The sequence below is a fragment of a genome, unplaced genomic scaffold (assembly GCF_019419815.1).
Source record: "Pyrus x bretschneideri cultivar Hongxiangsu unplaced genomic scaffold, Pyrus_bretschneideri_v1 Contig8, whole genome shotgun sequence".
Classification (NCBI taxonomy): Eukaryota; Viridiplantae; Streptophyta; class Magnoliopsida; order Rosales; family Rosaceae; genus Pyrus; species Pyrus x bretschneideri.
The window spans coordinates 2,646,579-2,673,915 of NW_025999820.1; the positions used below are offsets into that span (position 1 = coordinate 2,646,579).

Genomic DNA, 27,337 nt, shown 5'->3' on the forward strand with positions numbered 1-27,337 from the left:
TATAAGTGGTGGGAAATTGTATGTTTTGAGTTATTAATCTTATAGCACATATATTCCACCATTAATATAGTGACACGTGGTGTACCACTCCGTGTTCCAGTCACACTGAAAAATCTCTTGTCCTGGATGATTAACTAAGAAAGAAGAATCTCGAAAGAAGAATACAAACTGTTGGGTAGGACCTAGCTGAAAGCTTGCCATTAGCTGGATGGAAAGCAAAGTTGTGATGGAACATTCCATTGGGAAGCCACAGTCTTAATCACAAATAATCTTCCCCCTACCCAAACTAAATGTATAAATAGCCCACATCTTCTCATAATCTAAATCACATTCAAAATATTAATTCCATATATAATCTCTCATATATATTTGTGTGTGTGACAAAATCATGGCCCTTTACCCTAGTTGGAGTAAGAGGGTTGTCGTTGCTTCTTTCTGCTTTTGTTTTCTTTCTTTATTTTCTCTTTCATCTTTTGGACGACCAGCCACTTTTCTTCAGGACTTCCGAGTCACATGGTCTGATTCTCATATCAGGCAAATCGATGGAGGAAGGGCCATCCAACTCGTTCTTGACCAAAATTCCGGTATCCGATCGTGGGGTCAACTTTGCTATATATTTTAGTAATAATATAGTTTCTTTTTTTTTTTTTTTTTTTATGAAAAAGAAAAAAGTTCGAATTGATCGGATTATTGTTTGTCTTCACAAAATATGACAAAGTAATGAGCGCTGGCAAATTTTGATACACTACTTTTTCAGGATGTGGGTTTGCCTCCAAACAGAAGTATTTGTTTGGGCGTGTGAGCATGAAGATCAAGCTCATCCCTGGAGACTCTGCTGGAACTGTCACTGCTTTTTATGTAACTTCACGGCTTCAAAACCCTAAATAAGTTTCTGGGTTTCTTGATTTATATGAATTAATCTGTTTTGTTTTGATTGTTTTGGCAGATGAACTCTGACACCGATACAGTTCGTGACGAGCTAGATTTTGAATTCTTGGGGAACCGGACTGGACAGCCTTATACAGTCCAAACCAATATCTATGCTCATGGGAAGGGTGATAGGGAGCAAAGGGTTAACCTCTGGTTTGACCCTGCTGCTGATTTCCACACTTACACAATCCTCTGGAATCATCACCATATTGTGTAAGCTAATATGTTCAATAAAAACATGTGCACATCAGACATGTTGTGTTGTCACACTATTTATAACAAGTAGGTCAGATAAATGACTGATTCTAATTCACAGTCTGACAACATGCATGATAGACTATCTGAGAAGATATTTCATTACAATAAAAATACAATATTTGTTTTCTCACTAATTTTAAATTTGTCAGTAATAATAATTCGGTGTGAATGTCAATATTGTTGGTGGTGCAGCTTCTATGTGGATGATATGCCTATAAGGGTGTACAAGAACAATGAAGCCAGAGGGGTCCCATACCCAAAGCTCCAACCTATGGGGGTGTTTTCGACGTTGTGGGAAGCTGATGATTGGGCTACTAGAGGAGGACTTGAGAAGATAAACTGGAGCAAAGCCCCTTTCTATTCATATTACAAGGATTTTGACATTGAGGGATGCAGTGTGCCAGGACCAGCCTCTTGTGCCTCAAGCACCAATAATTGGTGGGAAGGCGCTTCCTACCAAGCCCTCAGCGCCCTCGATTATCGAAGATACAGGTGGGTTCGTATCAACCACGTGATCTACGACTACTGCACCGATAGATCCCGGTACCCAGTAGCCCCACCGGAGTGCACCGCGGGCTTCTAAGTTGCCTCCATTTGCCAAAAACAATGACTGTTTGTACGTACATCCATATTTCGTACTTGTTATAACGTACGTGCCCTTGTACACTAACGTGTAATGAGAGCCATGCATAGTTAAGGGTATATTGGGAACAATGGTAAATTCTTGTGTATATCTAAGTGTGTATTTGTGGATGGAAGGATAAGTCTGTTTTTGAAGGGAGCAAATGTCGATATCTATTAGTGGCTGTATGTGTGTATCCAGCTGGCATTATTGTACCAATAAAAGCTCCTGCTTTATAGTGAAAAGGATATGTGCTTGATTTGAACCCTTTCTATCAGTTTCTGAATTTTGAAGCAAAAATCTGGCATTGTTTCGTACTGTTGAAAGAAGAAATTGGTCCATTCTGACACGAGCTAACAAAGAAAAAAAAAGGAAACAAACAAAATGAGGTCGATTTTCTTTGTGTACAGGTTTTCAACTCGTCCAAATGATCGACCTGAATCGAACCATATGTAACACGAAAACTTTCGAAGAGGTTATATATCCATCCTAAGGCAGTTCTCGTCCAATGTCGCCTAATATCGGAGTTCATATATATATATCTTACTGTCCGGTAAAGTTTTTAACGTGGTAAGTGTATTAATCTGACGTCCCCTGAAATGCCTATGGGGTAATCCGGTAATGCACCTAGGTCCTAGCTAGCATAAGCCATCAGTACCAACCACAAAGATGGTCCCAGGTTAATCACAATCAGCAGAGTCACAATCACTTGTTGCATGTCCGCATGACCCTGAAAAATGTTACTGTTACGAGCATTGTACCATTGGGACGTCAGATTTATGATCCATGTAGACGTAGGCTTGTAGACTAAATGAGAAATATTCTCTACTTTCTGAATATACAAGTAGCTCAATCACTTTACACTCACAAATGATTTCCCAACTAGCCATTTGAATGGTCTCTTTTTTGTCAATAAACTAAAACAAATCTTAAAATCCAATATGAAGGTAGAAAACTGACAACTTCAAAGTGCTTAATTAGGGCAAAATTTCGAAAACGCCGAGTTTTAGGTTGGGCAGCATTAAGAGGAAACTCTTCAACGAATTCAATCACGTAAAAGACTGACTGGTACTATATCAAATGGTTAGTTGGATGTGTTTTGATAGTGACACAGGCGGGTCTAATCCCGACCGGATGGATAAGAGGGCATTAAAATAAGGGAGCCGTTGAAATTGAGTTACTGTGCATTTTAGGTCCACAAGTATGGTGCCAACCAAAGTACCTAAAAGCAAAGACGTGGTTGGATTGCCGACTGTCGGTATTAGTGTAAAGGTGCTTAGAAGTCGCAAGCCATATACAAACAGCCGACGATTTACACCAATCAATTGGCAACAAGTACTAGTCCATTCATAAGTGAATATCTATGACGAGGGTAGATAAAGTCGTACTTCCATTTTGTTTTTAATTTTTAGTTTTCATTTTTTGGTTTCAATAAAAATCTTCCTTTCCCTAATTAGTTTTTATAAGTATTGAGTTTACACGGTAACTGAACTGTTAGAGATGGAGAAGAAATATAAAGAGAGGGGGAACAAGGGTGGAGGAAGGGAGGCGGACGAAATTAAAAGCTAGAAACCGAAAACATTCATTCTCCTTCGTAGATTTCATTTCTCTATTATCCCTCCCACCATCCTCCCTCCATCCGACATTCATCTCTCTTTTATTCTATATACTTCCTCTCTATCTTTAACAAAAATCGAAAATTAAAGACTAAAACCAAAAAAATCACTGACAACTCGTAGTTATCAAGTGAACATGCCAATTGATAGGTAGTACAAATGATTTGATTGTTGAGCTCTGGTGGGATAAGGGTAGTACTAGAAATGATGTGAGTCAAACGTATTCGGATGTTGGTTACAAAGTTACAATACAGCATTCCGTGTTTTAGCACTCACATTTCCACACTGCTAAAAAAATTTACCATAAACATAAATCCAAGAGTATGTGCTCTTCCAGTAAGAACTTCATCGCAGAAGAACACTCCAGGGAAATGAGAACATTAACAGATCTTTGATTAGGAGGACTCGAAGACGTAGATTACCTCTTGAAGCTGTTGATTTTCACCGCAACTGGTTCTGAACAGTATGGACAGCTTCCAAATAACACATCAAATGACCTGTGATGCAATTGTAGACAGATATCAGAAATCAACAAACCATAAAAGGAAGCCTGCGTTTGCCACTTTAGGTTATGAGTTCGTATGACTGACGGATACAGCAGAAGTAATTCTGAATGTCAAAGTGTTCTGATGATTAAGCCAATTACTATCGTCCTGATAGTTATTATCTGCTTCCATATAAAATTTGTGCCTCGTAACAAAATGTTTTAATGGATTTCAATTTGAAAGTGCATGTGTTTCTTTTAACAACTACTAGTGAAAATGTTTGCATATGCAATAAGTTTGCTTCATAAGGGAAAGAAGGAGCAATGCCATGTCAACCGAGAGTTTCTATTATCAAATATTGCAAAATGACAAGCAAAGCAACACTCATGCATACAGAAAAGGAAAATCATGATGCAAGAAACTTAAACATACTGCCGTGTTGTGGTGATAGAACGCAACCAGTCCACAAGACATATGCTGTGGAAAGCCTTGTTGCAGCTGGTATTATCACATGTACAGTCAGTCCCGGTTCCATTCTTATCTCTGAGCTCGTCATCTACATTAAAACTGCCAAGTCAGTGGCTGAAAAACGTTGGTAAAAATCTAAGAATGTACATATAGAATTACCAATTGGAAGACTCTGAGCATAACAAATTCCACATTCAACTTGCTGGTCATTCTTCTTGACATCAGGGGGCATTGGCAGTTGAGTCTCCAGAAGACATTCAAGATTTTCCAGAAATGGTTTGTCTTTTAACCTATAAAATTACAGTCGATAAATGATAAATAAACACATTAACTGTCTATGTTATTTTCTTCTCAAATGATAAATTTGAACATTAATTGAAAGAGCATTCAGTAAATGATATGTAAGCACAGGTCCAGCAGTACTCTTCTTGTAACATCGAAAGACAACAGTATTATAACAAACTTATTCCCATTATAGCAAAGTTATATTTAACTCCCAACCTTTAACCTAAGGATGACATAGAGTTCATTGGGAAATAAAAGTTCATTGTACTTTTATGCGCAAGCAGAAGTGGATTCTAACAAAGTACTAAATATCAACATCGTAGGCGAAAGCTAAAACAAACAATCTCAAAATAAGAACACAAGAGATTTAACATGGTTTGGCGTAAAGCCGACGTCCATGGGCAAAGCACAGCGAGGAACTTCACTAAACAAACGGAGATTACAAAAGAGTGTTTAACTCTCACAACCCAAATCCCACAAACTACAAATCCTAAACCAAACAAGTAGAGAACTCAAACAAACAGAGAAGATTCTCCCAAATTGTTCTCTAACTTGCAAATTGATTCTCACCAAATTGCCAAACGAATGAGCCATGAATTTGCCACTCATGACTCCAAACATTGACCTCCACCCAAAACCTAATTAGAGAAAATTATCTAAATGAATGGTGAGGCACACAAAATAAACTAACCCTAATGTCCTATTTATAGTGCATAGGACTTAGGTTACACTGAGAATCCTAATCCTAATTAGAAGTAAATCCAAATGTTAATCAAATAGGTAATTACAAAATCTCTCCACCAAGCAAGGAATCCAACCAAGAAATCAAACCCAAACTCAACTAGAACACCAAACGAAATAGGTAACATAAACCTAATTTCTGCATCATCCTAATTTTGGAGCCGTAAATCACAACAATTCGTCAAAAAGGATGATTCTAAAGTAACAACACCACAAAATTCATATTCTACCTCAACACAAGTATCAAAGTCAGAATACAGATTCAAGGACAAGGAAGGGATGCAATGGTTACCATCTTTTGCTATTTCTTCGCCATCTGTTTCTCAACGTATTCACAAATGGACCTGAACCAATAAAACGACATCTAACACAACTTGATACTCACGACTGAATGATAAGCAAAAGATAGAAAGTAGGAGCTCTAGTAACTGATTCAAGGTGGAATCTCACTCTGGTAATGATCTAGGATCAACGGAATTAATGAACAACGTGATGCAGCAATCATTTCCTGAGAAACAAAAACCTCAAAAGACTTGACACCAAAAACAAAAGGGAGAAGAATTATCAATACTTATGAACAAGATGGCTCACCTATAATAATTTGGCGATATGACACAGCAGGAGATGCTTGTTTAGGATCAACAACCCAAAGCGACCTGTCGATATCATCCAAAGTAGACCAAAAAGCCTGAAGGTTCTCCAGATGCTGGGTTCAAGAACCAATCGCCGATAGCTTTAGAAAACATCCAAACCCAAGAAAAGAAATCCACAATAGAAAATATCTGATGCAAAATTTTGTATGCAATTTCAAAGAAAGCAACAAATACCTTTTTAAACTGCCGCACCACATCTTTCAATCTTGAGTTTGATGACCATTTTAAATTAAACAAATATGGCACATCCTGAAGAAGAAACTTAAACCTTATAAATCCCTCAAATGGGGAACTGTTAACCATAAAAATTTCGAAGAACACATACTGCTGAAATTGAAGGAGGACATTTGGGATGTGTTTTATCCAACTGAATTTCCATAACATGCACTCTGCCCTTGCCATCTCTGCTAATCAGATTTAGAAAAGATTAAGTCCACTATGGTTAAGACAGAACTAACATGTGCACATGGATAGAAATGAATGAGAAAATTCATGTCCAACTGATTGCAAATAAAGCCTCAATGAAGATATCTCCCTAAACAACATAATATTTAAGCAATTTCTGAGGAATTGATATAAACTAGGCTAACAGTACTGCATTAGACTTAAAGGTATATATTTAAAAATTACTAGAAGTTTAAGTATGATTCATGGCAAAGTGAACTTTTATTATCATAAACTTTGGGACAAGCACCCAGGTAAACACTTTAGAATTTCCTTGATATCCTGAAAAGACGAAGGCTTGGACACAATCAAGAAGGCACAGCTTGTGGATGAAGATTAACACAGTTCTGAACTCAATGGCCCTGGAAAGACTTCAGATAATGCATTCTTACTATTCTTCACAATAACCAGATTTCTTGTCATGGAATATATATAATCTTGAAAATTTGATAAGTACAGGATTCATGATGTGTTTATAGCATTATCAATTTATTGGGACGTAAGACAAACATGTTTGGCAATTGGCAACACTTATCATTTCTGACAACAAGACATCTCCACCTCCTTCTTATATTGAAATTACTATAATTTAATCTGGAATACTAGAAACCAACTATCACGACCCTGTCAACAAGTTCTCAACATATCTGAAGCAGATAATACATTTTAATGAAGCAGAAATTAAATTAAGCCCCAACCCATTCTTTTCCACATTGGCACAAGCAAAACGAATTAAGTAAGCAAGTTAGTGGATGATGAATGTGAACAGCAATATCTTACATTATCCGAAAGCTGAGAGATGTTAGATCTCCACTAAACCTCGCTAAATTCTCCCATCCAACTTCCTCTATCTACATTTACACGATCATCAAGTTAAGGACCGTACCAAACAATAGTACAATAACAAACCCATTGTGCTAATGAATATCATTGAAGCAGTGAATGTTCTTACGTAACCAAATGTTATAGATAATGCAAACCCACTTGTAGTTAACAACTTCCAGAGTGGCTTTCACATTAGGTGCTAGTGTAGTGTTAGAACATCACAATACAGGTTCATCCCATGAAATAATATTCAGAACTTCAAACATGTTCTCATGCATAGTGCTGGTGTTTTCCTAGTTTCAATGGGAAATTGAATCAAACTTTTACAAGAGGAAGCAAAAGTTGAAGCAGTTAAAAACTAAAAGGTGTGTGCCTGGCCTCTTTGAATCCGGCCTTTACTCCAGACGAGAAGTTTGTCCTTTAATTTGGGGTTGGAATTGGAAAGTGATTTCTGCACACCCTTTTTCTCCCCCTACACACCCCTCGTGATTTCTAGCATTTGGATTGACTAAACCAAAAGTAGAATTAGTGGATAGTAATAAACAAGGGTGTGCAGAGAGAGAAAAATGACAAGCGAAAATCATTTCCACCTCACAAACAACAATAGCATTTTAATTTTACTTTTGGTCCTTATATAGAACTTATTTTAGAATTTTCAAACATTTAAAACAAAATTACTTCAAAAAATTAGAAAAGATGTAAAATAAAACACTTCTTCAAGGAAATTTCTGAATAAGTGGCAAAAGATAAAGGGATCATATGACAGTCCATCTCACCTCTGAGTACACTGCACGGTAAAAGGTAGACGCTTGGGCTAGCTCTCTGCTTCTCTCCGCGGCACATTCCTGCGCTCAATAACATTTGGTATACACCCATTTATATATACGCAGATTAACCCGTATACAAATACAGTACAGCATCCATATTATACCGGACATTGTATTCAACGGATGAATAATTTATCTTAATTTCGGAGCTTCTTAACATTATCACCCAAAGTCTAAAGTTCACTGGGGAATTTCAGCAAGCACCTGGTGGGGTTATCTTTTTCTTACATTTTTCTTTTCGGTTTCCGAACACTTGACTTACAAATCATAACCAACAAGGACCAGCGAAATGAAGAAGAAGAAGAGGAAGAAGAAGAAGTACCATCTGGTTCGGACAGAAGAGTCTCCGTGGAAGGACTGACAGGTGAATTCATCCTTGTTCCATTTTCTTACCGAAAATTTGATAGGCCAAGCCTTACCCATGAACCAAATTGTTTGTTTTTGAGCTTCTGAATTAGCATGGGCCCAATTCTCTCTAAGAAATAAACAAGTTTCTTTAATGCACATCACTGAATACACATTTTGCGTACACATAATGACCGTTAGATTGAAATGGACGGACAGGATGCATTCTATAGTTTATGCTACAAGCTTACAACCTGGTCAAGAAAACCTAAACTTAAGGCCATCTCCAACTCAAAAGCTTAAACATAGCCTCATCCAGAATTATAGCCCTACAAAAAAATTATTTTTAAATTAATAGTGTTACGCCATAGTCATATGTCATCTCTAACCCAAGGGGCTAAACATAGCCCCCTCAATAATTTATTGATTTTAAGTTTATCTATAAATTTATTAGTTAATTTAATTAAACTATGTTTGATGTTTTCGAATTTAGCCGTTGAATGCGAATCAATTATTGCAAATAAGGAGTTGGCCTCCCAAAAAAGGGCTAAGAGGGGGTTACATTTGGCAAGCCCGATGCTCCTTTGTCCAAATAATGGTCTGGTGGGCTCCATAGAATTATAGTCTAGCCATCGATTGGAGATGAGTTTTTAGGCAAATCAGGTCATGTGTTGGCTTTTGGACCTTTAGCCCTCTTAATTGGAGAAAACTAAAAGGCCATGGGCCATTCTTTAGATTGATTTGTTAAAAAAACCCAACTCCGATAGAGGGCTGGGTCAAAAACAAGTGGAGCCCACTGGCCCGAATGATGGCCTTTTGGCTATCAGGTTGGCTACTTCTAGCCCCCGTATCAGCCCATTTGTTGAGACCCAATCTGCTACCTCCAGCTCGCTGACATTAGCAGCAACGGCTAGCTAACGTCAATTGACGTCATCTAGCCATTGGATTTTTTTTTTCAAGACGAAATTTCAAAAAATAAAATAAAATAAAATAAAAGTTAAACTCTATTTTTTTTTCTTATAAATACCTAAAGCATTTCTACACAATTTCTCATATTTTTTTCCCCTTACATACTATTGTACCTTTTATTCCAATTTTTCACATTCTATTCACCTCAAACACTTTTTTTATACACACCCCTCTCTTACTTCTAATAATCTAAATTTAAATTTTTCAATATTTTTTCAATTTGCAAAGCAAAATGTCATTGTCACAGAAGAAGAGAAGCGGAGACATGAAGAACAGGCAAAATAAATATAAGAAGAGATTGATGAAAGGAACATGGAAAGGGACATCACAATTATGACTCTAATGGGAAGGCATATTACAAGAAAAAAGAGGGAAACTATGGCCCGATGGGAGTTGTTTTCAACATCCAATACTCCTACAATGGCGGATGATAATCATTATTATTAGTTGTTGTAGTCTTTCATATTTATGTCGAACGTACGGATTCACATGTTAGACATCATGAAGCAAACGCTCGAAGACATGATGCCTTATCTAGAAGCGACTTCTGAAATCCTCTTCTGGGTACACCGTGTTGGAGTTGAAGTAGTTGTTCATCAGAGTTTCATGCGCAATCTCTCTTTGTCGTGGTTTATAGGCCACCCCATTAAGGTTGTTGTTGAGTTTCCTCATATGCCATGGCTGCGCCCATTGCCGCCATAAATGTTGTGTTGTGTCATGCCTCATCTTCTTCATTGGACTCCTCCTCTTCTCATCTTCGCTCCGCCCATTTATCTTCCAATTCAGAATTAGATAAAGGACCCCTAGTTGAAATGCGAAGAGGATCAAAAGTTGGAATTTGTTGCAAACTTGAATTGAAATGACAAATTTAGACAATGACAAGACATATTGGAGAGGGCAAAGATGAATGTGTGGGAATTCCACCTCAATATCTAGCCAATTTATTAACGTTAGAAGCTGAAGATAAGAAGTGTCACATAGATAAAAATCATATTTAAAATTTGCATAACCAATTACATTTTGACACATGTCACTTGAAAATCATATCCAACAAATTATTAAGATTACATAAAGATAAGAAATATGAAGAGTTACTCATTTAGCAACATGTGTCACTCGAAATCCTATCTGAAAGATAATTGAGATTATATAAAAATAAGAAATCTGTAGGCTTATTCATTTAGCAACAAATGGCAATCAAAATATGTTTGGATAATCTTATTTTAATATGGTAATTTAATTGAATTAACTAATAAGTTAAATAACAAAATTAAAAATAATAAATTATTGAGGAGCTTTTTCAGTTAGAGATGGTATATAAATATAGTCTGGCACAGTTCATTTAAAAATAAATTTTTGCAGGGCTATAATTCTATGGAGTCTAAAAGATGGCTTGATTTGCCCAAAAGCTCATCTCTAACCAATGGTTGGGCTATAATTCTATAGTGCCCATCAGGCCATTATTTGGCCAAAAAGGCATCAGACTGCCCAAATATAAACCCCATCTTAGGCCTTTTTTTGGACCCATCTCCTTAATAATAATAATTGATTCAAATTCTCTAGATTTGAAAACATCTAACGAGAGTTTAACTAAATTAACCAATAAATTTAAAGTATAAACTTAAAACTAATAAATAATTAAGAGGACTATATTTATCCCTTTCGATTTAAAATGATATATGAGTATGGTCCTACACTGTTTATTTAAAAATAATTTTTTTACTGGGCTATAATTCCAGACGAGGCTATACTAAACCCTTTCGATTGGAGATGGTCTAAAACCGACTTACCCATGGGTACTGCAACCTTTATCAATCTAAGCTCTCTGACCACCTCTTGTTGGAACTTGATTTGGACTCTACCAATCATGATAAGGGTAAACATGTTGGAGTGGTAGAAAACCCCACTTCTATAAGGCTCAGATAGTGTCGCAATTACCACCTATTGTCTATAATAGGTGGGAAGTAGTTTGGTTCAATATCTATATATAGTTTGGTCTCTGCTCATAAGAAAACATATTGGTAAGGATCCTCTACAGATCAGTTTACACTAGACCCTTGGGATCAAATAATCCTAACCATTGGAAATAGATCTTACGGTCAAAGATGAAATTTCAACCTTTTTTTTTCACTCAAAACAAGAGTCCAACCCTTCTTTCTCACTCTCACATTCTTGAATTCTCTCCTCCCCTTCTCACATCCAATGCTTTCAAGCTAAGAAAACTGAAAATTTTTGAATTTTTTTTTGAGCGCAGCAAGCAATGGTTGTGCAGATAGATCTTGCTGCACAACCGATTAATTTCCTTTCTGGTGTATATCGAACCGATTGCTTCGTCTTTATACTACTGTTTGGAATCAAAGTAGTGGTGGTTTTCGTCTGAGTCAGCGTCGGAGGCATCAATGAATTTCCAATGTGTGAGACCCAATGGTTCCTCTCCGTCTTTGATCTCCAATAATTTGGATTCTTTGCCATTGAAATTTTTCCTAAATCCTTCTCCATCTTGTTTTTTTCTTTCCCCTTCTTATTTCTGAGTGAGGCAACTTCTATTTGGCTACGCAGGCAATAAGGATTTTATTTGTAAAAGAGTGAATTAACCGTAGGATTTATTTCCAACGGCTGGGATTGGTTGATCTCTAGGACCCGAAGTGGATTCATCCAGAAAGGACCTAGTTTTCTCATGTTGGGATTTGATTAAGACTCTCCCAATCATGATAAAGATTTAACTAACTGATGTGAAATATTCTAACACTCAAATTAAGACCCTATGATTGTAGTATGTGTAAGTAGAGATCGTTCTAGGCCGGGGATTAGAAGGATGCTAATCTACTCAAATTAAACTTTAAAACACTAACTAGACTCTAACAACTCAAAACAAGCTAAATAGACTCAAAACACACAAACTAAGTTAAATTGACTCGAAACAGACTCTAAGAAGTTATTTGGATAAAATTTAGACTATTAAGACTCAAAACACTAAATTGAACAGATTTGAACATTTTTCTAACTAATCTAACACACTTAATTAAAGGGGAGATTGATTTGGACGAAATTAAAGTAAAAACAAACAGATTTAAACACTCTAAACAACTTGGACGAAATTAGGGAAAAATATAGGTGATAAGCTAGCTAGAGGGTCCTTTTCCACTCATGACACACTTGCATACAAATTGATTTCCAGTTGCTTTTCCAATAAACCATGAACCTCAACACCCCAGATTAACCGTGAACAGCACTAATTAACCCTCAGATTTTCCTTAAGTCATTGAATTGGATGGAATACGCATCGACAACCAAATTATTCTTCAATAGCTCCCTACACGAACTGCATAATAGAGATACAATCAAAGATCATTAAGCTTTGTGAAAATCATAAGTATTGACAAAGCATTCGTAACTATGAATAGCATGATACTCCTGCCAAGAATTTAACACAATTGTGACTAGCAACCTCCACTACTTATGAATATAAGATCATAATTATTAGGTGAAACTCCCTTATATTTTAGCATCAAATTCATGCATGCAAACTAAGCGGGCCCTCTTAATCAACACACAAACATAAGTTCTTAATCAAACAGTTAAGTAAATTGTATTTACTGATTTATGAAATCACAACTGAAAGTAATTAATTCATATTGCAAATATAATCATGGTTTCAAAGTCTCCTCTAGCTAAAATAAGTTTAACTCCTCATGTTCACAAAACAAAGATAATTAAACTTAAACATTAAAAACAAAGATAGAATACACCTAGAAACACTCCATAGTGGCTCCTCCTTCCTTCGTCGCTGTGCACAATGGGGATTTGTGTGAATTTAGGCTCTTGAGGTGTGGTGGATGGTGTGGTGTGAATTTGGGGTAGAGGGTGGTGGTTTAAGAGTGTTGCAGGCATCAAGTATTTATAGGGTGAAGGGAAGACACGAATTTGGGCTGAAAAGGAGAGGAATTAGGACTCCAAATCACCAAAGAACAAGAACATTTTCAATTAGATTCCAAGGAGGACAAGGAATGGTCCTTGTGGTAGATTCTAGAACTTCTAGAAGGGTTACATGTAGCATAAACATAGGGCATGAAAATAGGGCTTCTAGAACATGATATTTAGGTGATTTAATGTGAAAAGGAGTCCTCTTTGAAGCTGGAATTAAGGTAGGAAAAGATTAGGATAAGATAAGGTTGGATAAGGTTTGGATAAGATAAGGTAATTTGGATAATATTCCTTTTTTGTAGCTGATTCCTTATCTTCCAAGTCTTTGATTTAATTCTTCCAGATGTTAATCACACTCCTAGCCTATCTTGATCTTCAAATTCGTCCATCCACCTTGCTTCATACATATGCAATCCATTTCAAGCCCAAAACTGCTCTAAAATGCTCCAAATTGCACTTTCTTGCCAACTTTGTCAATTGAACCTGAAAACACACTGAAAATAGCTTAAAACACTCTAACAAGTAGAAATTAGCTATGTAAATGCGAAAACAAGCTAACTAAGTCGCATAAATATGCTCCTATCACTAACATATCATAATTTTAATCAGTTAGAGTTGTGATTGAGGTTAACTTCTTTCCTTTTAAGTAGGACATTAAGTTAAACATGTTAGAGTGGTGGAAACACCACATCTAAAAGGCTCAGATAGTGTTATAGTTACCAACTAACGTCCATAATAGGTGGGAGGCAATTTGGTTCAATATCTATATATAGTTTGGTCTATGCTCATAAGAAAACATGTTCATAAAGATCACTAGGCCTATTACGAGTGAGATCATCAAGTTCTTATTGAGTAGAAGACCTCCATTATTCAATCATTGAGGAATATTATCTTCAGGTATTCCTCCATCACTACATTGCATAAAGCAATAACTGATGTTCTTACTTTTTTTAGTTTCAATTTTTAATTTACATTTAGTTTGTTTTGATTTCATGTGGTATAGAAAGATGTATGTTGTATGTGCCAAGAACAATCATGTTCTTTAATTATGCCAAATGAATGATGAATATCCTACGTTTGTCCAAAAGCATTCATACCTCATGAGTTTCTCTAATTAAAGGTCACTGCATCCTTTCTCAAACATGTATAGCCCTAATTGAATGAACCTCATCAACACTATTAGAACAATATAGAACCTCTAAGTCAAGCAGTTGCACCTCCACCATAGTAGACCCCTTTTGACTCTTTTTAGAGGACACTTTGAAGCTGCTCACTCAAAACACTTGACAATTTCAAAAATCAACGAGTAGCATGTTTCAAAACCACTTTGTTACAATAACAAATTTGGAAATCCAAGTGGGGCAAATTATCCAAACTTTGAATGAACAGCAACCATGTGGTATATAATGATTTAGAAGAAAAGGAGAAACAACAATTGAAAGCTAGCTATGCCTATTTTCCTACGGAAGTGTATGAGCTTTACGAAGATGGAGAGCTTTACACTTTTCCCAAGCCATATATTCCACCAATTTCTTTTCTAGGGAGACTTGTCAAACCCAAGCATGATGAGACCCCCATGAACGTGCTTGGAGAAATTATGCTAGTTACAGAGTTTAAAGCTATTTCCCAATATTCTAATTCAATAGAATGTTTTTCAAGAGTTATGTTGGATTCTCCTTGTTGTGTTATATCTTCACATGTGCTTTTTATGGAGTCTTTGTGAGAGGATTTATTGCCATCTCACCATAAGGAATAAGAATGAAAGTTAGATGAAGAGATCTTGTTGCCATCTCACCATAAGGAAGAAGATTTAGAGATAGAGGATGAGACTATTATCCTGAAATATTGCATTCATTCTTAACAGTAGCAACTCGTCCATTGAACACTTTATCTTACCACCTCTTCAACTTATTTTAAGGACATGGCCTCACATTTGATTCATAAGGAAAGACATAAAAGTTATCATAACTGAGGAAATTCAAAGCACCAGATCTCAAGGTCATTTGTAAGAAGCCACTTATTGCCACCAAGGTCGTGAAGTATCTTGAGTTCTTGCCACCTTAGACATTCACTAATCACACCCATCGCGTCTTGCTTAGACATTAAATAAAGCGCTTGTTAGGAGACAACCTAGTTGGGTTTGTGTTCTTTCCTTTTATTTGTGTCTTTTACTTTTGTTTTATTTCATTTCATGCACTATGACTATTTGCATTGAGAGCTATTTGAGACTAGTGAGCTATTTTGAGCATATTTGCTTCTTTGAGAATGTTTAAAGTGTTTTTACTCTTTTTTTCTTTCAATTTCACTTTAAATGATCTCATTATCTTTATTTGATTGAATGCTAAGAATTATTCTCTTTTATAGATACCATGTGCTTTTTATGACTATATGAATTAATACATTGAGACGATGTTAGGCTATACATGTTTTAACTAAAAGGATTTATTCCCAACCTTTGTGTGCTCCGTTCACCTGTGTTGCAGCCAAACACTTGAATATAGCCTCTAGACATTATCCAAAGACCATGAATCATTGATTACCCAATTCGCCAAGATGAATCAAGAACTCCAATCCCTTAGAATACAGTAAAAGGCAAGTAATACCTTGAGACAAGAACTTAAAATTGGCATAGAATATGATCCAACATAAGAATAAGGAAAAGAGGTTTTGAACCCATTAATTAGGAGCAAGTGGCTAATGAGCCCTTAGAAGAACAAGAAATTACTATTGAGCTTTTAGAAGATACTGATGTGGAGCAGCATTAGACCGAAGATGTTAGAATTAGCAAAAAACAACAAAAGTTGGAAAAATTTATTAGTACTGTACCAGTAGATATAATAATCGATAACACCTTGTTTGAAGAAATATCAAAAACTAAATTAAGATTATTTTCAGTGGACATTTATTATGAGATCTTGAACAAAGAATCATAATTAATCCAAAGGTTATGATGACAGTTGCAAGTTGCTTTGTACCGGTCCGTCTTTGACCCAAAATCAAGGATGAATGTTATTACAAAGATATATCCAACATGTCATTGTGATAATACAGAGAATTGTAATTGTAAACTAGAAGTTAGCATAGCTTTGACCTGGATTAACATAAGAGATTTCCAATGATGGCATATTAGTTATAAGCATTAAAAAAAGCATAATGAAGTAGAAGTCATCCTAACCTTATTATTAAATTTCGATTATCTTGATAAGATTTTTATTAGCCATAGTTCCCATTAGAAATGTTCTCGGTTAAGCTTAAGAAATAACAGAAGATTACTTAGAAGTATAGAAGAAAATATGTATAATTTTATCAATAGTCCTCCATATAGGTATAAACACATGCATAAGGAAGAGGTAACGCACATAGCTATGGTGAATGAGGAATCTTTAGATTATCCTCTGTATCACCCCATAGATTCCTTCACAACAACACGTTCTGAGATATTGTGGATCCCAAATGTTAGCCTTTGAGGAATTTAAAGATTTTAATTATGATATATTATTAGTAGTAGAAGACAAGGAAATGTATATTTACAACAAAACAAATATTTGTCATCAGCTCTACTGGAGTCTCAAAATTTCAAGGTAGAAACTAGAGCAAGATAAAAGAAGATAGTGAAAGAGAAGCAAAACTAGAAGAATGAGATGATCAATATTCGAATAATATGACAGAAGAAGAACTGAACAACATAGACAAGATGAAGGAAACATAGAAGAGCTAGTAGCAGATATGCAAAAGTTGAAAGAATAAATCAACAAGCAAGTGGATAATATTTCAGAATAGCACCATGAAGAGTTACGTACAATAATTCAAGTATTAGATAAAAAAGTAAATATCATTTTAGGACCCACCATGATGAATAGAATAATGGTACAAGAGTAAATAAAGAAGAAAGTTTGGCCCATTATAGACATTTCACAACAAAAACCCTCTAAAATTTGTGAAGGGATGACTGGGAAGTGTGGCAAATTGGTGGCTTACCGACTTATATGGTGATTTTAGAGGGCATGGGACACCCTCTCATGAACAAAAATATGACTTAATAATTGACAACTCATCTCTTCGTAATATTTTACAGAGGAATGCTAGGTAGACGAACTTTTTAGACCAAATTTGCAATTACGTGATGCGTCAACAATAGGCAATAAACACGTTAATCAACACTTAAATAATAATTTAATTATCAACAACTACGTCATATGGTAACTAAATTTAGTTTATATAGATGACCTTTGTAACATTACCCTAGTATGTGAGCTATGTTTTGGAGTGCTATAAGTTCGGTTTCTCATTGTCACACGAATGCCTATTTATCTTACTAGTAAGTGGGAGACGATTGTCATATCCTTTTTAGCTATACTCTTCTTTATTTCTGACGAACTAATAAATTAATGAAAACACAAGACATAATTAAACTGGAGTTTTCATAAGCTAAAAAATGAGTGTTTATTATTTCCTTGACTTCATATCTAATATAGCATATTATTTATAAGCAATAATTTTGCTCACCACTCTCAAGTGATGGTGATGTTCACCACCATATTTATCATCATTTGATAAGTCAAAAAGTTTGAGATATGTACATTGGATAGACACAAATCTTAAAGTTTAAACTCATTCAATGATAATAAGTAAGGTAACAAACACTATCACCATTTGAGGATGTGAGCAAAAATACACCTCTCATGTCGAATTTGACTTTTTGTGCAGTGGTTAATTGGGGTAGATACGAGATGATACAAGTATAGCAACCAACTATAAGCACCATATTGAATTATGTCCCAAAACTATGTGATATTTAGCTTCAATTATTTAAGATCAAATGACGACTAGGTCGGCTTCCCCATTTAGAACATTTGCCAAACGCAGCAGACGAGCAGTCCTAGTCAAACCTACGTGTTTCTGTGTGCAGATTGAGGAGCCAAACCAAAGTCTCTACTTAGGAAAATATCAAGGCCGTATACTACAGTATCTTTAATGGTCAAAATGAAAAATTACTATATAAAATTGGAATATATTGTTATGTTGTCTTATAACAAATTCACACAATTAAATATAGGACGAGTTTATGTTTTAGGATACAATATTAATAATCAATTCATGTTGCACGATACAAATACATATATACATATGTACACTAGAATAAGGGCACACACAAAGTGTGAGAAAATTTTTTATTTTTGTTTTCGAAATAGAAAGAGAGAGGAAGAGAGTGATAAAGAAAGTGGAAGCATGAAGGATTTTTTTTTTTTAATTATAGATATGTTAGGATTACATGTAGGTGAGGTTTTGAAAAAAAAAAAACAGCAAAATTTGATTGTATGAAATTACATTTATGTCCCATATTTCTTATTCATGTTTTATTATAATTACAGGGGTTAAAATGGTAATTTAATGGGGATTTGGTTGACAATGAGTGTTTTATTAATTAGTAGACTAGTATTTACCTACACACTTTGTAGTAAGAACACATTTTTTTAGAAAATGAGAAGGAGAGAGGGAGAGAGAGAGAACATAGGGAGGGAGTGAGAGGTTTTTGTTTTTGGTGTTTTTTTTTTAGTTTTTTAGTTTTTTTAAATTTTTTTTAATATTATAGGTATTTTAACATCACATAGTGAGGTTTCAATAAAAAACAGTAAAATTTGGACATATAAAATTACATTATTGCCCATCATTTTTTTTTTTGTGTGATAGAGAACTAATTTATCTTTTCATCATCTTTTGGTTGACAAAGAAACTTTATTAATTAGTAGATATATATATATATATATATATATATGTAGTATATCAAATGACAAATGTTCGGGTACTACAAAATAACTTCTCAAATTGAAAAACTATTTTATACTACCTACTACTTATTGGTCAAAAGGGTAAAATGGATCCTTTCCTAGGGATTCAAGTTTATCTTATATTGTACGATTAAAATTTTTTTGAAATTTAAAATTTAAAATTTAAAATTAAATATAAATAATACATAATAAAAATTGACAGTACGATGTACGATAAACGGACATGATTACGAAATTTCCTGTATCTCCACGGATCCTTTTCTGTCAAAAGAAACCTTAACTTATCTGTTTAGAAATTTGGCTAATTTTTAATGTGGCATGTTGTATTCCTTCACGCGTGTACGAACTTGTCACAAGCTGCTCTGCCCATGAATCATGATTGATAGCCATGTTTAATTTCTTTTTCTTTTTCTTACTGCTGACTCATTCATGATGGGCACCATGGCATACGTATTTCGTGTTGCTTTATACCCATGATGCAGCCACGCTCAGGTTTGAATTAATGCTTATTTATTTTTAATATCTAAATCAGCTTAGTTGCTTTCGAATAACTAAATTATGTAATTAGAAGTATTAACTCCTAAGATAATTAGTTTTTTTTTTTTTTGGGGGGGGTTGTGTGTTGGGGAACACAAATAGAGATTTATGCAATTTTAGAGTTGTGGGAACATCGTGTTTAGGTGTATTTATGTCATGTCATCTTCATGCACTATCTATAGAGATCTGTGCAATTTTAGAGCTGTGGGAACATCGTGTTTAGGTGTATTTATGTCATGTCATCTTCATGCACTATCTATAAAACACAGCCCTAATATAAAATAGAGGTGTTTATTGATTTGTCCCCTGAATTTGTATGCAGCTGTCAATTTTCTACCTAAATTTTAATTTTAGCCAATTACCTCCTTGAACTTTTATAATTAGTTAATTTCCTCCTTGAACTTTAATTTTAGCTTATGAACCCCTTGAACTTTTATAAATAGCCAATCCCCACCCTTATACAGTTGTCATGTGTTGTTTCCGTGATCAAGATGGATTAAAATTTTTAAAATCTAAAGTCAGGAGGAAAATTGGCTATTTATAAAGGTTTAGGAGGGTAATCGGCTAAAATTAAAGTTCAAGGAGGAAATTGGCTAATTATAAAAGTTCAAGAGGGTAATCTGCTAAAAATAAAGTTCAGGAGGAGAAATTGGCAGCTCCATACAAGTTCAGCGGACAAATCGACAAATATGCCCATAAAATATGTAGTTTCGTGTTTTTTCCAGTTATCTTCCTCTTTTACGTTCTAAAAGCTACATTATTGAAATAATACTTACAAGTTGACATATTTCACATAGAGATAGAAACGGCAATGGGGTTGGGGATGGTTGGATTTGCCCTCCCCATTTTGATCCATAAACCCAATTTGAGAAATACAACATTCTAGGGTCGAGTGTTTAGACGAACGTGTTTTGTCTCTGCACATCCTTGCAGGAGCGGATGGAAATAGAGACAAAGGTGGTTCCTAGACCACTCGAATCTAGAAAATATACATGTGATGATCTTTCGAGGACTCTTCGAATGTTTCATACGGGTCTCTTTTGTGCCTATTAAATGTTTAATGTAATGTATCTAGGCATATCTCGAAATGTTGCGTTGGCAGCACTTGAAAAGTTCTCTCTATATCACTCATCATATTACTTAGGCATATATCGATATTTGTTGACATGTGCACAACAAACCCACCAAGTTAATAAATTAATTGTTTTTTTTTTTGCACGCTTCACTTTGTTACTATCTAAAAAACTTGTATGCAGTACTGAGACCCCCCGAGGTTCAAATCATAGATCCGCTATTGCATCCTCGTCCCCATCCCTTATTTTCTTCTTGCATACCTTTCTCAGCGAGTCCCAGCGCGGATCACATTTAAAGAGGAAAAATCATCCCTATAATTTTACAATCTAAAACAGGCATCCGGTGAAAGTTTAGTGTTTTGGTGCAACAGTCCGAGGATAATGCATATATATTTATTATACAAAAATTGTTTCATAAGTTTAAAGAATTTGTGCGATAGGCTAAAATGATCAAAACAACTAAATTTTGATTGATAAACTTCATCTATCGCACTTATAGAATCACCATTTCATCGTGATAGCCACATTATTTTTTTAAATTAAAATTAGTTAGTTCAACCCTAAAATGTTGTAGAATCATTAAAAAAAAACAATTCCACAAAGAATTTTATCTTTGTTTTGAGTTGAAAAAGACTTATGTGATATAGAACTATTAGATATGTGAGTGTTTAGTGTATAAACATAAAGTTGTCTTCACACTTTCTTCTTTAGATTAAAAGCAGAAGCAAATCGAATTTTAACCTAACATATATTCATAATCACGTTATCTCACAAGGAAAAATGACTACTTTTAGCTCAAGTAGTAGTGAACATTTCTTGCGTCTAAGACTAAATTTCAATCTTCCCTCTCCCCGAGATTTGATTTCCTGATACAAATAAAATTAGAATCAAGTAAAATAACACTTAGTTATTGAAGAAGACAAACAAGAAAAGTAAAACAAAATAATTGATTATCATCACAATCAAGCAAAATGATGAAGGGAGAATATCAGCGTCAAGAAAAACAGAAAGAAAAAGAATAATAGCGTGTTTAAATTTTTTTTTCCCGATGCAGCGGTGTATTTTTATTAAGTGATTATCGATAAGGGTTAAAAGAATATTGACCTAGACAATATAAATTCATATCGAACTCGTCATTTGCGAGGCAAATATCGAACTAAATAAGTGACGTGTTTAAACTTTTAATTAAATTAGCACCATAAATTTAGGGGTGTGATATCCACACACTCCATTTTACTTCTCACACACCTTTTTAATTTTTGACCGTTGGATCGAATGAATTAAAAAAGATCAACAGACAAAAATTATCAAAGAATATGTAAGAAGTAAAATATCCATACACCCCTAAATTTATGATCAGATAAAAAGTTCGCCAGTAAACATCTAGGGAAACCAATGTACAACGGGTCACTATTTTTTTTTCCTCAACTTGTTCAAAACCTATCATTAGTTCTAGATATAGTTGGTAGCTGGTCACTGAACCAACCGAATGAACACACTTTGACACTAATGTAATATATAATTCCTGCGAAAAGTGATGTAGAATTTTGCGTGATTTGGTAATTTCCGAAATAATATAAAACAATTCCTTATATATGAGTCGACGGACCGACAAATCATCCAATGGAAGACATGTGTTTTCTGGTCTATTTCTTTATTTACTTACGTATGTGCACACGTAGACATGGAATCTGTAATTAGTGGAAGATTAATTAACACATTAAATGCTTGTTATAAAGCATATGACGCTACTGGTTTTTGCCTTCAAATAATTTGATTATTATTTCTTAATATAAAGTTTTTGTCCCCTTACCATCCCCACATAGTAGACAACAAGCAATCCTCCTAAAATAGCATTTAACAACCCTAAAAAATCCCCCGAAAAGGCAAAACTGGAAAAAAACTAACAAATGCGAAACAACCCATATAAGATAGCTTTCACACTCTTTAACAATCAAAATAATAATTATTTCGAGCTTGGAATTCAAAGGGGGTTGAAGGGTTCCCATAAGGTGATGATTGTGACATAAAAAATGGGTGATGAAAGTGATGATGAGACCATAAGACAAAGAGGTTTTCCCGGAAAGGGTACTCTTTTCCTGGAAAGTTCCCCTCATGATTTAATTGGTCCACACTCTACACCATCCATTATGTGTGATATGTGGCTTGTTTTTAGAACAACCTTTCTCATCATTCATCATAGCTTGGCTGTAACGTAAACATGTAGTAGTTTTTGTTTGTCCTAATCAATTTGGACCGTCCATTTATCTGAGTACATAGCTAAAGCTAGTATACCTTATTTATTGCGTTTGGGTGTTCCTATATTGTAAAGGTAGAGTATGCCGAGTCTCATTCTCCTCGATCATATATTTTAAAGAAATTATCATCACCTACCGTTCAATCTAATCCAACAAATGCGGTCTTTTAACTATTGATGTTTACTTTATTGTCCCTTTACATTATATCAAATGGTAAGTAATCATCCTTTCCTTCAACTAAGGGCCAAAAAAGCGAACTGAGAAATATATATTTTTTAGATGGGATTTAGGAATTTTAATCCATACGGAGGGAAGGTGGATTGGGTCCTTGTTAGGGTTGGGGTCCATGCATCAAATGGGAAGAGGAGTCTGACTTTGATACAAAATCTCATGATAAGATTTTGTGAAAGAAAGAAGGCAAGAGAGCCATTGGCATTTCACGTGGGTTGTGACCCTACTGGTCCTAGTAAAACCATAGCATGTCACGTGACCATAATCCTTTACTAAAATTATTAGTTTTTGTATTTTTTGTTTTGTTTTAGTGAACCATCCATTCCTTTCTTTCTCGTCACGCTTCTCACCACCCATTTTAGTAGTAGTGGTGGTCGACCTCTATCTATCTCTAACCAACTGAATTACAGACAAATACATGTGAGCTAACGTCCCACCCCTTAACCCCACACTTACTTCTTATGTAATCATTCATTCCAATATTGTTTTCCTGGTCAAATGTGTGATAATTTCAAGAGAAAACATTTAACAACATCGATCAATTGTTATCATAGATAATAATGCTTGCGTTTTCAGATAATATTGTTGATTTTATAACTTACAAAAGTGTCAGAAATACACTTATTTACACGAATTAAGAAGGGATGATGGGATATGAGCATGTATAACAAAATAAGTAGGTATATGAGCAAGTGCCAAGTGGTCGGTACAAATGATACAATAGTTTACTTGAATTAATGAGATTTAGTAATTCGAAAAGTGTGCAAATGATACTAAATATATGGATTTATTTGATATGCGTGGTTTACAAGTGATTGCTTTTACTTAAGAATTGATACTTCTGTCATATACACTGTTTGGTTTTTTGTGTGTGTGTGTGTGTGTGTGTGTGTTAAAGATAGGAAAGGAAAAGGCATTTGTGGTAGATATTGTATTGTATTCATTCAGATAATTACGATTCATCCAAAAACATTACCTTTGTTTGGTCCAGTGGTTCGAGATTTCAATCATCTTATGTTTCTTACATCAATGCCAACCTCTTTCACTTCAACTAATTAAGTCATGCATTAGTGTTGTCGTTTGTTTAAACTTTCATAGATTATCTGAAATATTCATGCTCATATGTAAACTATGCACGCTTGGTACAAAAATGAACTCCAAGAAAAAAAAAATTAAAAAAAAAACATAGATCAATCAACAAACAAACAAATAATAGTAATCCCTTCATAGATATATTTCTTGACGATTTACAAACATATATAAATAAAAAGTAAAAGTAATTGATCAGTAGTAACTATATTTTCTACAAATTAATTACACTAGTCCTTCAGAGTCCACTACAAAGCTCTTAACCAAAAACATAGGGATCATGAGGGTTTGATTTCTCTTTCTTTTTTTTCTTCTTCTTATAAATCTAATCCTACCACAAATAGTAATTAATATTCTAATCAACAAGCTGCTGAGGGATTGGTAAAGTGATTGTAAAAGTGAGGCTTTGGAGCCATAGAAAATGGGCTCTTGGATGATCCCTCACTACCCGCACCTCCGATTCTTTCACAAGATGGACACATAGTGAGGGTGGCTGTTGGCATATGCATGTACAAAGGTTGGTTTAATTTGAGTGCCTTCAGTTCTTGCAGCTCTTTTTGTAGCCTTCTGTTCTCATCTGTTAGTGTTTCACAGCACTTCTTCAAGAACTCACAGTCTACCTCAGTTTGCTTAAGCTTTGTCCTGCGAATTAACAAATCAAAGCCAGCATAATCAATTTTTTTGCATTAATTAATATCTGGACCTTTTTGGAAAATAACCCAGAAATTTTATCTGAAAATTAATTTTTAATATTTACCTGGCTCTCCTATTTTGGAACCATACTTCCACTTGTCTTGGCCTCAAGTTTAACTGCCTGGCTAAAGCTTGCTTTTGCTTCTGGAAATAAACCAATGAAATTAATATTAGTTTTCATAGAGACAATAATATTAATAAAAGATAAATGATTTTCGTAATATTATTTTTCATAGAGATAATAATAGTAATAAAAGATAAATAATTTTCGTACATTTTTTCGACTCATGTGCACATCGTTTGCAAAGAAAATCAAGATAACAGAAAATAAACAACGATGTGCATAAATCTTTCCCTAATCAAATAGCCTAACAAAATGATTAGAGAGAGAGAAATTACAGGATTGAGAGTGCTATGTTGTTTGAAGCTTTCCTCTAAGAGAGCAGATTGTTCCTTGGTGAGCCTGAGCTTCTTTCTAGCATTACAACCGTCTTCATCTTCATCACTCACTCTTGAGGAGACTTTCTCATCGACATCAACCTCTTCACTGCTGAGGTCTCTCTCCCTCTTGACCACTCTACCACTAGAGAAGGAGTTAGAGACTGCGCTATGACTGTGAGGAGAGGACGCTGCAGCAGCTTGCCTGTACAAATCAATTGCTTCCTCCTGAGAAGAATTACCAACCTTGTAAATATTGGAGGCTACTGTTTGTTGATGATATGGCTCACCATAAAGACCTAAAGTTAAAGATGGCTCAAAAGCACTACTTGTTGGGGCGGAATTTAGGGAAGGCTTAATATTATTCTTTGCAAACTTTGTAAGGTTACAACTCTCCTGAGGAGCAGACGACATCAGACCTAACCCTAATACAAGGCCTGTGTTGCAAGCATGATCATCGAAACCCATTTGGCAGAAGAAAAGGAGGAGGAGGAGGAGGAGGAGGAGATGTAATTGGGGGTTTGTTATGTGAAATGGGGGGTTGGGAGAGATAATATATATGGTTGAAGTTATGGGAGCAAAAGGGTGTGTGTTATGAGTTTTAGAGAGAGAATTAGGAATGAGACATTTGTGGGGGCGCTGGGTGGGTGGGTGGGTGGCTATGATTATTAATCAAACGAAGGAATGAGTAGAGAAACGAATCTGGGGCATTGGGAAATTATGAAGGTACCTCTCTATCTCTCTACATAGGTTGACCATTTGAGTCCCACTACCATATAATATATATTCTTACATGCATAATCTCCATTCCATTATTATAACAACAAAACAATAGAACTCACATATATGCTTGCTGCTAGAATCCCATGGCAGTGGGAAACACATCAAAGAGGATGATTCGCTTGTGCTTCGCCACCCATTAACGTACCAATTCTAACTATTGCTAGCTACTACTTTAATTTTCTTTTCATTTATATGCTTCTTCTTGCGTTAGTAGGTTCTCACTTTACATGTATTTCAATTATTGGGCACACTTTTGCTCTGTGCTATCTTTACTTGTGTCTCAGCAGAAGTATTCCGTGACATACAAATTATCATTAGAAAGAAATGTTCTCTTGGTCACTAGAAATGTATGATCATTTTTGTTGTTAAATTTGATATTAAGAGTGTATATTAAATAAAATTATTTTTAATATAATCATTTCAATCCATCAAATACAACCGTGAGTGATCATATATTCTTAAACACTAGATAATCGAGGAAATGTGACTTTTAATTATGCCCAATTAGCTAATGTGGGATTTTGCTCATTCAAAGATTGCTTTATCTTATTGGGAAAGGAAATAAAAATAGATAAAAAAAATGAGAAGATCATGATTGGATGTTAAGAAGTTCTTTTTAGTTGTATCAGCCCACATGAACTGTCTCCCACTCCATGTTTGCTTAGTTCATGTGGCTAGAGAAGAGAGATGGACGTGCATCACATAGTGTCAACTCCTTGCTTACCAAATATTGCAATTCTAACTTTTATTTAAAGAGAGATGGGTGGATATATAGAATGGGGGGTGGTTTTTAATTTATTTTCTTGGTTAATTAATTGGGATAGATTAATTAGAAGAGATGTCCACTATATATCTCGAATTGCATATGTAATTAGTGTTGGATTAGCAGTAATTTCCTTTGTTTTCTCTGTTTGTTTTGTGAGAAAGGAAAAGAGAAAGGGAAAAAAAAAAAGTAGGTGGAAAACATGCACCATTGGAGGAGTACTACTAGTAGTAGAATTCAATTCAAAAGAGTTATAATGGTGCCACGAGAATATGATTCATCAACAAGGAT

General features: G+C 34.9%; 3 protein-coding genes across 6 annotated transcripts; 1 reads left to right on the forward strand and 2 right to left on the reverse strand.

The window, feature by feature from the left end:
* Window positions 1-373: 373 nt before the first annotated feature.
* LOC103931262 (probable xyloglucan endotransglucosylase/hydrolase protein 6) lies at window positions 374-2,075 on the forward strand. The gene is made up of 4 exons (XM_048575341.1): window positions 374-584; window positions 758-858; window positions 947-1,143; window positions 1,381-2,075. Exons 1-4 carry the CDS (start codon window positions 389-391, stop codon window positions 1,769-1,771), a joined length of 885 nt encoding a protein of 294 aa, XP_048431298.1. The 5' UTR covers window positions 374-388; the 3' UTR covers window positions 1,772-2,075.
* Window positions 2,076-3,549: 1,474 nt separating this feature from the next.
* LOC103931263 (E3 ubiquitin-protein ligase FANCL) lies at window positions 3,550-8,638 on the reverse strand. Of its 4 annotated transcripts, none has more exons than XM_009340696.3 (11): window positions 8,477-8,638; window positions 8,104-8,172; window positions 7,283-7,353; window positions 6,384-6,462; window positions 6,233-6,307; window positions 5,997-6,111; window positions 5,856-5,913; window positions 5,698-5,769; window positions 4,539-4,669; window positions 4,344-4,467; window positions 3,550-3,923 (listed from the first exon to the last, which is right to left on the reverse strand). In XM_009340696.3, the coding sequence occupies exons 1-11, from the start codon at window positions 8,477-8,479 to the stop codon at window positions 3,845-3,847; spliced, it is 876 nt and encodes a 291-aa protein (XP_009338971.2). In that variant the 5' UTR covers window positions 8,480-8,638; the 3' UTR covers window positions 3,550-3,844. The 4 variants fall into 4 exon arrangements, with proteins under 4 accessions (XP_009338971.2, XP_048431303.1, XP_048431304.1 ...); XM_048575346.1 differs by having other exon boundaries at window positions 5,698-5,778; XM_048575347.1 differs by lacking the exon at window positions 8,477-8,638 and adding an exon at window positions 7,455-7,835 and having other exon boundaries at window positions 5,698-5,778; window positions 8,104-8,146.
* A 15,852-nt stretch (window positions 8,639-24,490) lies between these two features.
* LOC103931261 (homeobox-leucine zipper protein HAT22) lies at window positions 24,491-26,112 on the reverse strand. The gene is made up of 3 exons (XM_009340694.3): window positions 25,462-26,112; window positions 25,127-25,206; window positions 24,491-25,011 (listed from the first exon to the last, which is right to left on the reverse strand). Exons 1-3 carry the CDS (start codon window positions 25,966-25,968, stop codon window positions 24,729-24,731), a joined length of 870 nt encoding a protein of 289 aa, XP_009338969.1. The 5' UTR covers window positions 25,969-26,112; the 3' UTR covers window positions 24,491-24,728.
* Window positions 26,113-27,337: the final 1,225 nt, after the last annotated feature.

Excerpts from the sequence above, each read along its gene's own strand:
- LOC103931262 (XM_048575341.1), top strand. The coding sequence starts at position 389 with ATGGCCCTTTACCCTAGTTGGAGTAAGAGGGTTGTCGTTGCTTCTTTC. Across the intron at positions 585-757 it reads CGTTCTTGACCAAAATTCCG|GATGTGGGTTTGCCTCCAAA; the intron begins GTATCCGATCGT and ends CTACTTTTTCAG. Across the intron at positions 859-946 it reads GAACTGTCACTGCTTTTTAT|ATGAACTCTGACACCGATAC; the intron begins GTAACTTCACGG and ends TTGTTTTGGCAG.
- LOC103931261 (XM_009340694.3), bottom strand. The coding sequence starts at position 25,968 with ATGGGTTTCGATGATCATGCTTGCAACACAGGCCTTGTATTAGGGTTA. Across the intron at positions 25,207-25,461 it reads AACATAGCACTCTCAATCCT|AAGCAAAAGCAAGCTTTAGC; the intron begins GTAATTTCTCTC and ends GTTTATTTCCAG. Across the intron at positions 25,012-25,126 it reads TTCCAAAATAGGAGAGCCAG|GACAAAGCTTAAGCAAACTG; the intron begins GTAAATATTAAA and ends GTTAATTCGCAG.
- LOC103931263 (XM_048575346.1), bottom strand. Across the intron at positions 5,779-5,855 it reads GATCCTAGATCATTACCAGA|TTGTGTTAGATGTCGTTTTA; the intron begins GTGAGATTCCAC and ends GTGAGTATCAAG. Across the intron at positions 4,468-4,538 it reads TGCTCAGAGTCTTCCAATTG|ATGACGAGCTCAGAGATAAG; the intron begins GTAATTCTATAT and ends GTTTTAATGTAG.